Raw genomic sequence first — 13,313 nt, 5'->3', positions numbered from 1 at the left:
TAAGTGGTGCATTCAGTTGACTACAATTTATTTTTTACACCATTGCAGCGTCAGCGCCAAAAAATGTGTGGCGTAAGACCCGAACGCCAGGTCCTGGTGACGTTCATGGAGTTGCATAAGCATCTATCTTGGGGTTTCTGAGACTGTTCCGTTCATTAGTTTTTTCCTCGCTCTTAACTGTTACTTTCGAGACGCCCACTCACTACGGTAACCACAGAAGCCGCGAGCAGTGACCTGATTGGGTGCTGCAGAGCGCGTCTTTTCCGGTTGTGAGTAGGGTCTATGGAGGCTTTATAAACAGAAGACCCCACCTATCAACTTGAAACTTCACTTCTTGAACAGWTTCTGTCTTCTATAAGTCATCGACGCACAACTCCAGCTTTTCAGAATGTCTACAGAGAACTTTTCAGGTGAGTCTTGAGCGTTGACTTGATTTTTATCATTAGGCTATTGATTATTGCAGCGTTTTTTCTTGTATTTTATTCCTGCTGTTGTAGACTTTTAATTTGGATTGATTTTGTTTGGTATACATTATTTAGTTTTTAATGGCAAATTTTGAAAAACTTTATTATTAATAGGCTAATTAAAATAAATGTGTAAAATAATTATATTCCATCATGAGTTGAATTATTCCCACTCTAACTAAAACCATTTTCTAAATACCCTATCAGACTTGGAGCAGGAGCTGACTGATCTGCTCCAGGAGTTCGCTGACGTGGTTGAGGAGTTGAGAGAGCCTTCCCAAAGCGTCCCGTACGAATACGAGCTGCTCTTGTCTGAAGCCAAACGMCGCACCGGGCTAGGGGACGACGGCTCTGTTGCCAGCGACAGCGGCGTGGAGGACACTAGTGACTGCAGTGAGTAGCCTTTAGGTCTAAACTTTMAATGGTCGTATGTCCCATACATGCGTGGGGTTTGTGCGTAAACGATGATTCAGATGGGGAATACCCTGCGGGTAGCCGGTGGTTGAGCCCCTTTCATCAACCCACACTTAACCTTTTTTTACTGGCGAAAGCATCGGTTCATGAACATGCATCAACTTTACATGAAATTAGAGAGTCACACAAAATACCACTGTTTCAACTAATGCACATTTTCTCCATGACATCTAATCGATTTGTATGACTGTCTGTGGAGGAAGGGTTGCATTATCATATTTAACACATCATTCAATCTGAAAGTTATATTCAACATTAGCTACCAGAATAGTCTGCTGTACCTCAGCTGGTAGAGCATGCGGGGCAATGCCAGGGTTGTGGGTTTGATTCCCGGCATCACCCATATGTAAAATGTATGCAGGTATGCTTTGGATCAAGTGTCTACCAAATTGCATATATTTACGCAATAAGGCCTGAGGGGTTGTGGAATATGGCCAATATACCAGGCTCAAGGCTCTTCTTATGCACAACTGCTTGTTTTCTCATACCTGTGGTATACAGCTTTCAGCCAATCAGCATTCAGGGCTTGAACCACCCAGTTTATAATATATATTAGTTGTGCCACGTGTGGATGTGTTCCTGTGGTCTAACCTCTCTCTCTCTCTCTCTCCCTCCTCACTTCTCTTAGTCTTTATTTCTTCTCTCCTCCTTCTCTCTCTCTCTCCCTCCCTTCGTCTATGATTCCACCCATTCTCTCCTGAATCCACTCAGATTCGTACACATCGTGCCCCTCTCTCTCTCTCGTCAACAATCTCTCTCCCTCTCTCTCTACCGAGAGTCGACCGATGTAATCGAAGCTAGATCAGAGTGTGAATCGAGACACCGATAGAGAAGAGCTGACAGAGAAGAGAGGAGAGATGGGCGAGGGAGATGAGGGATCGGAAGATCGGGTTCCGAGGGGTGGAATTCATGTCTTTATCTCGCGCCTGGGCGTCGATGCTGCTCCGTGCGTTCTCTCGTGCTTGATCCTCCTCTCTCTCTCTCTCCGTCTCTCCTCTCTCTCCTTCTCTCTCTCTTCTCTCTCGTCATCTCTCTCTCTCTTCGTCTGCACTCGGCGTTCTGCTGTGTTCGCTCGTGCTCCTTCTCTCTGTATTCATCTCTCCTCTCTCTCTGTTCTGGTTTCTGCGTCGGGTCTCTTCTCTCTCTTTCTCTGCATCTTCTTACGCTTCTACTCTCTCTCCTCTCGCCTCTCTCTCTCTCTCTCTCTCCTTCTCTCTCTCTTCTTCTCTCTTTCTCCCCTCTCCCTCTCCCTCTCCCTCTCCCTCCCCCTCTCCCTCCAGGCAGTGAGGCGTTTCTGGGTAACAGTTTGAACACCAGTGAAGAAGAGATCCACACTGCATGCATAACAGTAACGCCCAAAGGTAAGGAGACCAATACCATTACATCTCAACCCATCACCATGTAAACTAGCTCGGAGCTATCTGTCCAGATGGAGTTGTAGTAGGAGATCACTATCAGTCCATACACAGATCACCACCACTTTCACACAGATAATCAGAGCATTACAATAGATCACTATTGATTGGAGTTTACACAACAAAGCTGGGCCGCTGTGCTTCTACAGCCTGTCTCCTGCAGGGCTATTGAGCCTCGTCATTGGGTGGTGGAGCGGGGGTTTAGGGTAGAAGCAGCTGTGTGTGGCTGGGTGAAAGGGGGCCACATTGTCTAATGTAGATGAGGAATAATGTTAATTGAAAGACCACAGAGTGCTGGTTGAGGGGGCACCAGTCTGTCTGTCTCCATTATACTGGCACACATGGCACTACTTAAGACATACATTAGACATACATAATACTACTTAAGACATACCTTATACGTACATAACACTACTTAAGACATACATTATACATACATAACACTACTTAAGACATACATTATACATACATAACACTACTTAAGACATGCATTCGACATGCATAACACTACTTAAGACATACATTAGACATACATAACACTACTTAAGACATACATTCGACATGCATAACACTACTTAAGACATACATTCGACATACATAACACTACGTAAGAGACATACATTTGACTTACATAACATTACTTAAGAGATGCATTAAACATACATAGCATTACATAAAGCATACATAAGCCATACATAAGCTAAACATAACACTAGAATATCCACGTCAGTCAGTCTGAGGTGTGCAGCAGACGCCTCACTAGCTCAGTGGAGTTTTATATTATGGGCTGTTTAAGAGGAGATTTTTTATAAAAACAGCTGAATAAGAGTCTGTGAATCTTATTTTCCATCTTGGTTAAACCAGGGGTTGTGTCCTGACTCCTTCATTATGTTCCAAATGGTACCCTATTTCCTTTATAGTCCACTACATTTAACCAGGGCCCTAAGGGCTCTAGAGAATAGGGTGTCATTTGGGATGCAGGTTCTTCTTCTATAATTCTGGGAGTTGGATCCCATTTCCTGCTCTGGTCCAAAGGAGGAAATGCCAGTGATCTTAAAGCTGCTACTGCTGCATCTCTCCACAGAAATGTTCCATTCAACCACTCTCTATTTCTCCATTCTCACATGCTCTCCTTTTTCTCTTCAGCCAGAATGGGAGACACAGGAGACCTACAGAGATTCATCGACAGTTTGGACCGGGAACTTGCTGGTATGCATCTCAAAACAAAACAAAAATTCCCCACAGCCGGACAATCTCTTTATATCTCTTTAGTCTAGTGTTTCAATCTCTTTATATCCTTTATTCTAGTGTTTCAAAATCCCTTTAGGTCTAGTATTTAAATCTCTTTATAATCTCTTTAGTCTAGTGTTTCAATCTCTTTAATCTTCTTTATTCTAGTGGTTTCAAATCTCTTAATATCTCTTTAGTCTAGTGTTTCAATTCTTTATATCGCTTTAAGTCTACGTGTTTCTCAATCCTTTATATCTCTTTAGTCCTAGTGTTTCAATCTCTTTAAATCACCTTAGGTCTAGTGTTTATCAAAATCTCTTTATATTCCTTTTGTCTAGTGTTCAATCTCTTATATCCCTTTAGTTAGTGTTTCAACACAATCTCTTTATATCCTCTTTAGTCTAGTGTTTCAATCTCTTTATATGTCCCTTTAGGTCATAGTGTTCAATACCTTTATACTCTGCATTAGTCTAAGTGTTTTAATCTCTTTTTATATCCTTTAAGTCTAGTGTTTCAAATCCCTTAGTTCTAGTCATTTCAAATCCTTTATATCTCTTTTAGTCTAGTGTTTTCAATCATCTTTATATTCTTTAAGTGCTATTGTTCAATCTCTTTATATCTCTTTAGTCCTAGTGTTTCAATCTCTTATAAACTATTTAGTCTAGTGTTTCAATCTCTTAGTCTGTATTTCACAATCTCTTTCATATCTCTTTAGTCCTAGTGTTTCAATCCCTTTAGTCTTAGTGATTTTCAAATCTTCTTATATCTCTTTAGTCTAGTGTTTCAATCTCTTTATATCTCTTTGTCTAGTGGTTTAATCTCTTATATCCCTATTCAGTCTAGTGTTTCAATCTCTTTATAGATCTCTTTAGTCTAAGTGTTGTCAATCCCTTTAGTCTAGTATTTCAAATCTCATTTTATAATCCTCCTTTATCTAGTGTTTTCAATCCCTTTAGTCTAAGTATTTCATCATTCTTTCTTCTCTTTTTTAGTCTAAAGTGGGTTTCAATTCTCTTTATATCACCTTTTAGTCTGTGTTGCGAGAGCGCGAGAGATCTTTTAGTCCTAAGTGTTTTTCAATCTCTTATATCTCTTTAGTCCAGTGTTTAATCCCTTTAGTCCTAGTGTTTTAGTCTCTTTATATCACTTTAGTCAAGTGTTTTCAGTCTCTTTATACTCTTTAGTCTAGTGTTTCAATGCCCGCTGAGGTCCAGTGTATCATGCAGCTATTTTCTATAGGCCTTTAATAACTATTCATTTTATTAACTGCTGGTTAGGCCTTTAATATTTATAAGTTCCCCTTTCCCATTGAGAATGCCACACGTAGAGCGGCTAAGTAGCCAGTAAACCTACAAGCCGATAGGCACTGCTTTGACCTAAGCCACTATGAGAATAAAGCCCTATGAGGGAATAAAGCCCTATGAGGGAAAGGGTGGCCCCCCCCCCAAATTGGAACTCAGACTGGGCTCATCCTGACAGGTATCGCAGTTTTCTACCTGAATCCAGCTCCCATGTCTGCAGGGTTGAGGCAGCTATCTACACAACCCTCGCAGTGATAAGTAGTCTATAGTATACATGACTATCTGGTACCACTTCAGCAGAGAGGCAGTGCGTTTCAAGAGAACACACAGAGACGTAGATACCACACACCACACACAACCCAACCCATACCATGCACGCAAACACGCACACACACGCACGCAACGCAAAACGCACTGCACGTGCACGCACGCACGCCGCAGCCAGCGCACCCACCGCACGGCCGCACGCACAGCACGCACGCACGCACGCACGCACGCCACAGCGACGCACGCACGCACGGCACCACGCACACACACCACCCACACACAAACACACAGGCTAACGCACACACACACACACACACACACACAACACACCAACACACATCACACACACACAACACACACACACACACACACACACACACACACACACACACACACACACAGCACACACACCACACACACCACACGTAGTTATGCAAGGACACAGATTAAAGTGCTGTTCTCGATGCAATCTGTACCAGCCTGCTGCATGCTAATGACTGTGCGTTTGTCTGTGTCTTTCTGACAGAGATGTGAGCGGAGAGACGGAGAGAGATGGGGAGAGACGGAGACTGAGAGAGAGCTGCTGAGACCACAGGGAGAGCGAAGAGAGAACAGACCAGAGGCTGCACGGCTGGCTACCTCTGAACACACAACCACACTGATCTAAAACAGTTCTGTTCTGTTCGGAGAAAGCCAGCTCTCTCTTGGCCCCTTTGGGGGAAAAAAGGATAAACATGAGAAATTAAAAGGGCATCATGTTCCAATATCTAGAACACCACTGGACCTGAGGTGGTAGACTACATCCCTTCCCTCAGACTGGTGACGTATTCACAGCTAAATCAAACTGTTTTATAGTCAACGTGAATCTCTTCAATAGGAGAACATGATGTGTGTGAAATGGCATCCAAGTACCACACTTGCTAATCACAAGATCTATAGTGGGAAAAGTAGGGTTTATGCCAACCTGCTGTTTCCTGATGGAAGGCCTTATAAGAGTGAAACCCATTGTCCTCATCACAACCCAATGTGTTAGACCTCCCCCATGTATAGTAATTGTTTTATATTATATTGTAAAGTGATGTACAGTATTATAATGCCTATACTACAAACAGACCACTGCCTAACCTGATGGTGATGATGATGATGATGATGATGATGATTTTTGTACAGATGAATGCACAGATGAATAAAGATAGTTATTTTTTTAAACTTTTGCTGTCTTTTTAAGTTATTTAAAAGCAAATGAATAGTCTAAAAACAAGTGGGTGGAAAATGTACAGTGAAAAGTAAGTGAGCAAAATGTAAATTCACATTATATCATTAATCAATCAATCAAGGAATCAAATGTATTTATAAAGGCCATTTTACATCAGCCGATGTCACAAAGTGCTGTACAGAAACCCAGCCTAAAACCCCAAACAGCAAGCAATGCWGATGTAGAAGCACGGTGGCTAGGAAAAACTCCCTACAAAGGCAGAAACCTAGGAAGAAACCTAGAGAGGAACCAGGCTCTGAGGGTTGGCCAGTCCTCTTCTGGCAGTGCCAGGTAGAGATTATAACAGAACATGGCCAAGATGTTAAAACGTTCATAGATGACCAGCAGGGTCAAATAATAATAATAATAATCACAGTGGTTGTAGAGGGTGCGACAGGTCAGCACCTCAGGAGTAAATGTCAGTTGGCTTTTCATAGCCGATCATTCAGAGTTAGAGACAGCAGGTGCGGTAGAGAGAGTCGAAAACAGCAGGTAAATGACATTATTGGATTTATATAGCACTTTTCCAACTTCTCAAAGCTCTTTGCATTGTTTGGGGGGGGGGGACATCAGCTATGTCACAGAGGAGATATGAGTGAATATGTTGAATAGATCAAATATTTCTCAAAGAAATAGAGGAATACGCTTGACTGCTGGCTTCTACTTCTCTTTTAGTTTTACTGCTAGTATCACACCTACAACTGCCTGTACCCCCCGTTCACCTTACTCTGTCTGCCTGGGCCTTTCTTCACTTCCTGTTGTCTCCACATCCTGTACGACTCCTCTGATTGGTTGGCAGAAGTGAAACTCCAAACAAAATCAGGAAACACACAAATCTAGCCCTGGCACTGCTCGGAGACAGTTAAATGTGGGAAGTGCGTCAGTAGAGTTGATGGCATAACAATAGTGATTTAGTCTATGTTTATCATTGTTGTCCGAGGGTCAGAGGGTCAGGGATGAGACTGTAACGTATTGCTGCTCTCTCTAAGAGGTGACTACTGAGAAGCTGAATAGTTGGTCATTTGAAGACTTGAATTATATTCTATTTGTCTCTACTGACACCCTATTCCCTAGATAGAGCACTACTATTGGCCGGATTATTATAGGCATCTCAATTGACACCCTAATGACACCCAAATGGCACRCTATTGACACCCTAATGACACCCTATTGACACCCTAATGACACCCAAATGACACCCGAACGACATCCAAATGGCACCCTATTGACACCCTAATAACACCCAAATGACACCCTGTTGACACCCTGTTGACACCCMYWTGACACCCTATTGACACCCAAATGACACRCTATTGACACCCAAATGACACCCAAATGACACCCAAATGGCTCAAATGAGTTTCTACCTTATGTAGTGAGATGTGTACATATCCACAGACCATAACGAGATGTGCTTTAGTGCTTACAGCATTACTAACTGGTGGATGTAGTTACAGACGTGATGCGTAGAATACCATGCTATCGTTAACATGTGACTGTCACTAAAGCTGTGGGCTGAATCAGTTATTTTTTATTAACTAACAAACAACCCTAGCTGTATGGCTCTGTAGTAGGCTACATTAGCTGTATGACGCGGTAGTAGCATACATTAGCTGTATGATGCAGTAGTAGCATACATTAGCTGTATGATGCAGTAGTAGATCGACAACAATTAGCTGGTATGACCTGCATTTTAAAAAAAAAAAAAAAAAAAATTATAAAAAAAATAAAAACAAAAATAATAAAGAAAAACAAAGTAGTAGACAACATTAGCTGTATGATGCAGTAATAGACAACATTAGCTGTATGATGCAGTAAGTAGACAACATTAGCTGTATGATGCAGTAATAGACAAACATTAGCTGTATGATGCAGTAGTAGACAACATTAAGCTGTATGATGCAGTAGTAGCATACATTAGCTGTATGATGCAGTAGTAGACAACATTAGCTGTATGATGCAGTAATAGACAACATTAGCTGTATGATGCAGTAATAGACAACATTAGCTGTATGATGCAGTAATAGACAACATTAGCTGTATGACGCGGTAGTAGGCTCATTAGCTGTATGATGCAGTAATAGACAACATTAGCTGTATGATGCAGTAGTAGACAACATTAGCTTGTATGATGCAGTAATAGACAACATTAGCTGTATGATGCAGTAATAAGACAACATTAGCTGATGATGCAGTAATGACAACATTAGCTGTATGACGCGGTAGTAGGCTCATTAGCTGTATGCCTCTGTAGTAGGCTACATTAGCTGTATGATGCAGTAGAGACTACATTAGCTGTATGACGCGGTAGTAGGCTACATTAGCTGTATGACTCTGTTGTAGGCTACGTTAGCTGTATGACTCGGTAGTAGGCTACATTAGCTGTATGACTTGGTAGTAGGCTACATTAGCTGTATGACTTGGTAGTAGCTAATGCTTATGATGGGGCTACATTAGCTGTATGACTTGGTAGTAGGCTACATTAGCTGTATGACGCGTAGTAGTAATTGCCAAAGAAAACAAGGTAAACATGGAATTCATTTTATAAAACAACATATTTCTTTGACTGAGCAGTTGGCACATGACTGAGCCAACAGTACTGGTACATACTGAACTGTTAGATCACCTTCCTTTGGTTTTTCCATTGCATCATGGGTTATGTCCACAGTAAGAAGGTCTCCACCTAAAGGAAGGGACGGCAGGACATTCTAAACATGATCTCTCTGTGTGTTTATGTTTCATTTAAGACCCTTTGTCGTGAGGAATACTTCTCTTCTGAACCTTTGGCAACACTTCTCAACTCCATCTGACCACAACAAGTCTTGGTACTGTGCGAGAATAGTGTGTGAGTGTGTGTGTGTGTGTGTGTGTGTGGGGGGGGGGGGGGGGGGGGGGCGCAGAGGCAGGCGAAGTGGGGGGTGAGAGAGAAATAGAGAGAGAAAACCTAAACAATAGTCACCAATAGAGGAGCGTGTCCCTGTCCCCGAGCTGCCTGTCTGCTCCAGCCTGATAAAAGAGATGTGCTGACTGATTGAGGCCACCACTGTGCAGGGAGAACAAAACCTGGGCTGCGGCCAAAATGGCACCATATTCTCAATATTGTGCACTACTACATAGGGCTCGGGTCAAAAGTAGTGCACTATGTAGGGAATAGGGTGTCATTTAGGACATGACTCAGGGAGAATAGAATACCATATTTAGCCTGGCATCAACATTGTGGATTGCTGGAACTTCCAACTGAAGTTTGGGTTTTAAGACTGACGAGGAAGTTTCCTGTACAGCGTGGTTGGGGGTGAGAGCTGTCCAAAAAGGAAGAGACACAATGATGAGGGAAACAATCCAGTCACTGGTCAAGTTCAGATTGAAACTGAAAGGGCCGTGGCTTGGCCCTTCTCACTTCATCTATTCCAAAATTGTGTCAGGGATTACTTCAGCATTCTAATAAATTGTCACTCGTGGTTTTCAATGGAGATTCCCCTTTGAGTGACAATATATTTCTCAAAGAGCATATGAGGTGAAATGCACATCAACTTTTCATTAGCGAGCTGGGCCAGATTTAAAAAAAACAGGCTTGTCAAGGTGTGCGTGAAGGGCTGTAGGAAGTCAGGTGCAGGAGAGCAAGATATTTGGTAGCAAACTGGAGCCTTTTATTTGGCGAACCAAAAGCACACGGCACAAACGAACACGAAATACAAATACGGGTTGAACACAACCCAGCGCAACCACGCCTAACGTGCGCATACATGAAAACAGATAAACAATACCACACAAAGACATGGGGGAAACAGAGGGTTAAATACACAACACATAATGAGGGAAATGAGAACCAGGTGTGTGGGAAAACGAGACAAAACAAATGGAAAATGAAAAATGGATCGGCGATGGCTAGAAGACCGGCGAACACCGCCCGAACAAGGAGAGGCATCGACTTCGGTAGAAGTCGTGACAAAGGCTAGTAAAATAGGATTAAAAAAAACGGTCGGCACATCATATGCTACATATACACTACCGTTCAAAAAAGTTTGGAATTAAGGAATTTCTGGTTTTTGAAAAGAAAAGCAAATTTTTTGTTCATTAAAAATAACATCAAATTGGTCAGAAATACAGTGTAGACATTGTTAATGTTGTAAATGACTATTGTAGCTGGAAATGGCAGATTTTTTTAATGGAATATCTACAATTGACGTACAGAGGCCCCATTATCAGCAACCATCATCTGTGTTCCAATGGCACGTTGTGTTAGCTAATCCAAGTTTATCGTTTTAAAGGCTAATTGATCATTAGAAAACACTTTGTGCAATTATGTTAGCACAGCTGAAAACTGTTGTGCTAATTAATTAAATAAGCAATAAATTATGTAGAGACCAGAGAGATATGTATACTGTAGCTAATGACTTGTAGCTAATAAGTAATAGTAAGTGTATGTTGTGGTAGTAGCTGTTAGTAGCCCATGTGCCTCACCCTAATAATTTGTACAGAGTGTACAGAGTGAAGAGGACCCTGTTTATTGCACTTATACCCACACGGTTGCCAAAGAAAACAAGGTAAACATGGAATTACATTTTAAAACAACAATTTATTTGAGCAGTTGGCACAATGATGAGCCAACAGTACTGGTGACATACCAACGCGGTATTGTAACACATCGTTCTGGCAGTGTGTGCTTGCTTTCAAACTTTTTTTGTACAGCTTTGACAGTGCTACCGATAGTAATACACTGTAAGAACTGGCCCATGTTCTGAATTCTGTCGCTGTACCATTTAAAAGTGCTGAACAATAGTTATATTGAACTACATCTGTCGTCGCTCGCATATTAATGTCTTAATCGAAAATACAGATTGTCTCTTATCCCGCTTGTCGTCGCCGCTAGGCCATAGTTTGTACATCGTCATTGTCAGCAGAAACCATATTTGTTTAAGCAAGTCACATATCAGCTATGTTTGTTTAAAGTAGTAAATGAAGCTGAATGAACTGTTTCACTGCCAGACAAGGCTCCGCTGAAAGCCAGGTGTAGCAGTGGTAAGGTGTTGGGACTGCTGTTGGGGCTCTGCTTTGGGACTCTGCTATATGGACAGCTTTATGTAGGCCCTAACAGTTTGTGGGGACCGTTTTGTCACCTTATAGTGCAATTAATGTATTGTTTAATGTTGTGTAGTATAGTGTCTTTGCTGGCATGCATTACCTTTATTTCTTTTTGCCGGACCAAGATTTACACTACTAAAATCGTTACTTTCTACAATACATACCTTCATTGGTTTTATGTAAAAAGTAGCTATGTTTTGGAGGATGTGAGAGTACAGCTCAACATGACTTAATCCCAATCACATCTCCACCTCTCTTCCACTATCTGTGTCAGAAACCATCAGCGCTCACTGCAGTGATCTGTGTTATAGTATCGTTACATTAGAGACATCACTCTGTTTGTCTGATGGCAGTGTAATTATCATTATCAACTCCTCAGCAAATACCTTCAATATGATGGTGAACCGTACTGTGTATTACATTCAGCAAGTAGGTTGCCCCGTGTTGTCTCCATGCTAATTGGTCTCCTAGGACTGTTTGTGGGTGATGATTGCTGTCTGTGAAAGTCAAGGGTCATATTATCTATGGTTCGCATTGTTTAGTCTATAGACAGTCAGTTGAACACTGAATTTAAATTGATGTTAGCGGCAAACCAGTTTTGGGGGAAGCTACCCTGAAAATATAGCGGCATCTAGTGGTCAAAACCGGGTACTTTCACACTACTTTATGGTAAATATGCAAGCAACTTCCAATACTAATTTCTCTCAACATGGCTAAACAAACATCACTAGATTCAGAGGGAAATACATACTAGTATGAGAAAGCAATCTCCAAGCCACCGCTCCATACTACTTGTCAAACATAGAGAACTGATATTTGTTGACTGGTTTGTTGGGCTGTGATTGGTGTTGGGGTGTGCTGGTGTTGGGCTGTGATTGGTGTTTGGTGTATGATTGGTGTTGGGGTATGATTGGTGTTGGGGTGTGATTGGTGTTGGGTGTGATTGGTGTTGGGCTGTGGATTGTGTTGGGTGTTATTGGTGTTGGGCTGTGATTGGTGTTGGGGTGTGATTGGTTGTTGGGATGTGATTGGTTGTTGGGTGGTTGATTGGTTGTTGGTGTGGTGATTGGTGTTGGGTGTGATTGGTTGTTGGGGTGTGATGGTTGTTGGGTGTGATTGGTTTGTTGGTGTGATGTGTGGGGGTGTGATTGGTGTTGGGGTGTGATGGTGTGGGTGTGATGTTGTTGGGTGTGATTGGTTGTTGGGGTGTGATTGGGTGTGGGGTGTGATGGTGTGGGCTGTTGATTGTGCTGGCTGTGATTGGTGTGGGTGTGATTGGTGTTGGGGTGTGATTGGTGTTGGGTGTGATTGTGTGTGGGTGTGATTGGTGTTGGGCTGTGATGGTGGTTGGGCTGTGATTAGTGTGGGGGTGTGAATGGTGCTGGCTGTGATTGGTGTTGGGTCTGTGATTGGTGTTGGGCTGTGAAAGTGGTGAGGGTGTGATTGGTTGTTTGGTGTGATTGGTGTTGGCTGTGATTGGTGTGGGCTGTGATTGGTGCTCGGGCTGTGATTGGTGTTGGGGTGTGATTGTGTTGGGGTGTGATTGGTGTTGGGTGTGCTTGGTGTTGGGGTGTGATTGGTGTTGGGGTGTGATTGTGGTGTTGGTGTGATGTTGTTGGGGGTGATTGGTGTTGGGGGTGTGATTGGTGTTGGGGTTGATTGGTGTTGGGGGTGTGATTGGTGTGGGGGTCCGTGGAAAGTTTTTTGACAAAAAAAAGTTGATTCCTCATGTCTTACTCATTGGTAAGAAACAAGTTTGTCTCAAATCGGATGTTAGTTAACTATATTTTATTGAATATTATACTGAATCTATAATTAAAAATGG

General features: G+C 42.2%; 2 protein-coding genes across 2 annotated transcripts in view; one reads left to right on the top strand and one right to left on the bottom strand.

Moving 5' to 3' along the window:
• The first annotated feature begins 301 nt into the window (after positions 1 to 301).
• On the top strand, positions 302 to 6,257 carry si:dkey-27i16.2 (regulator of cell cycle RGCC). Its single transcript, XM_024140668.2, has 5 exons — positions 302 to 410; positions 672 to 857; positions 2,219 to 2,299; positions 3,500 to 3,562; positions 5,678 to 6,257. The coding sequence occupies exons 1-5, from the start codon at positions 389 to 391 to the stop codon at positions 5,683 to 5,685; spliced, it is 360 nt and encodes a 119-aa protein (XP_023996436.1). The 5' UTR covers positions 302 to 388; the 3' UTR covers positions 5,686 to 6,257.
• A 6,204-nt stretch (positions 6,258 to 12,461) lies between these two features.
• Positions 12,462 to 13,313, bottom strand: part of LOC139025082 (mucin-2-like) — a 7,381-nt gene continuing 6,529 nt past the window's right edge. The window contains exon 3 of the mRNA XM_070440113.1: positions 12,462 to 13,213. Within this exon, the coding sequence (XP_070296214.1) occupies positions 12,462 to 13,213 (752 nt within the window). The remainder of the gene's footprint in view (positions 13,214 to 13,313) is intronic.

This window comes from Salvelinus sp. IW2-2015, unplaced genomic scaffold (genome assembly GCF_002910315.2).
Source record: "Salvelinus sp. IW2-2015 unplaced genomic scaffold, ASM291031v2 Un_scaffold2242, whole genome shotgun sequence".
Lineage (NCBI taxonomy): Eukaryota > Metazoa > Chordata > Actinopteri > Salmoniformes > Salmonidae > Salvelinus > Salvelinus sp. IW2-2015.
The sequence above is the reverse complement of the archived record's forward strand: the minus strand, read 5'-3'. Positions and strand labels throughout refer to the sequence as shown.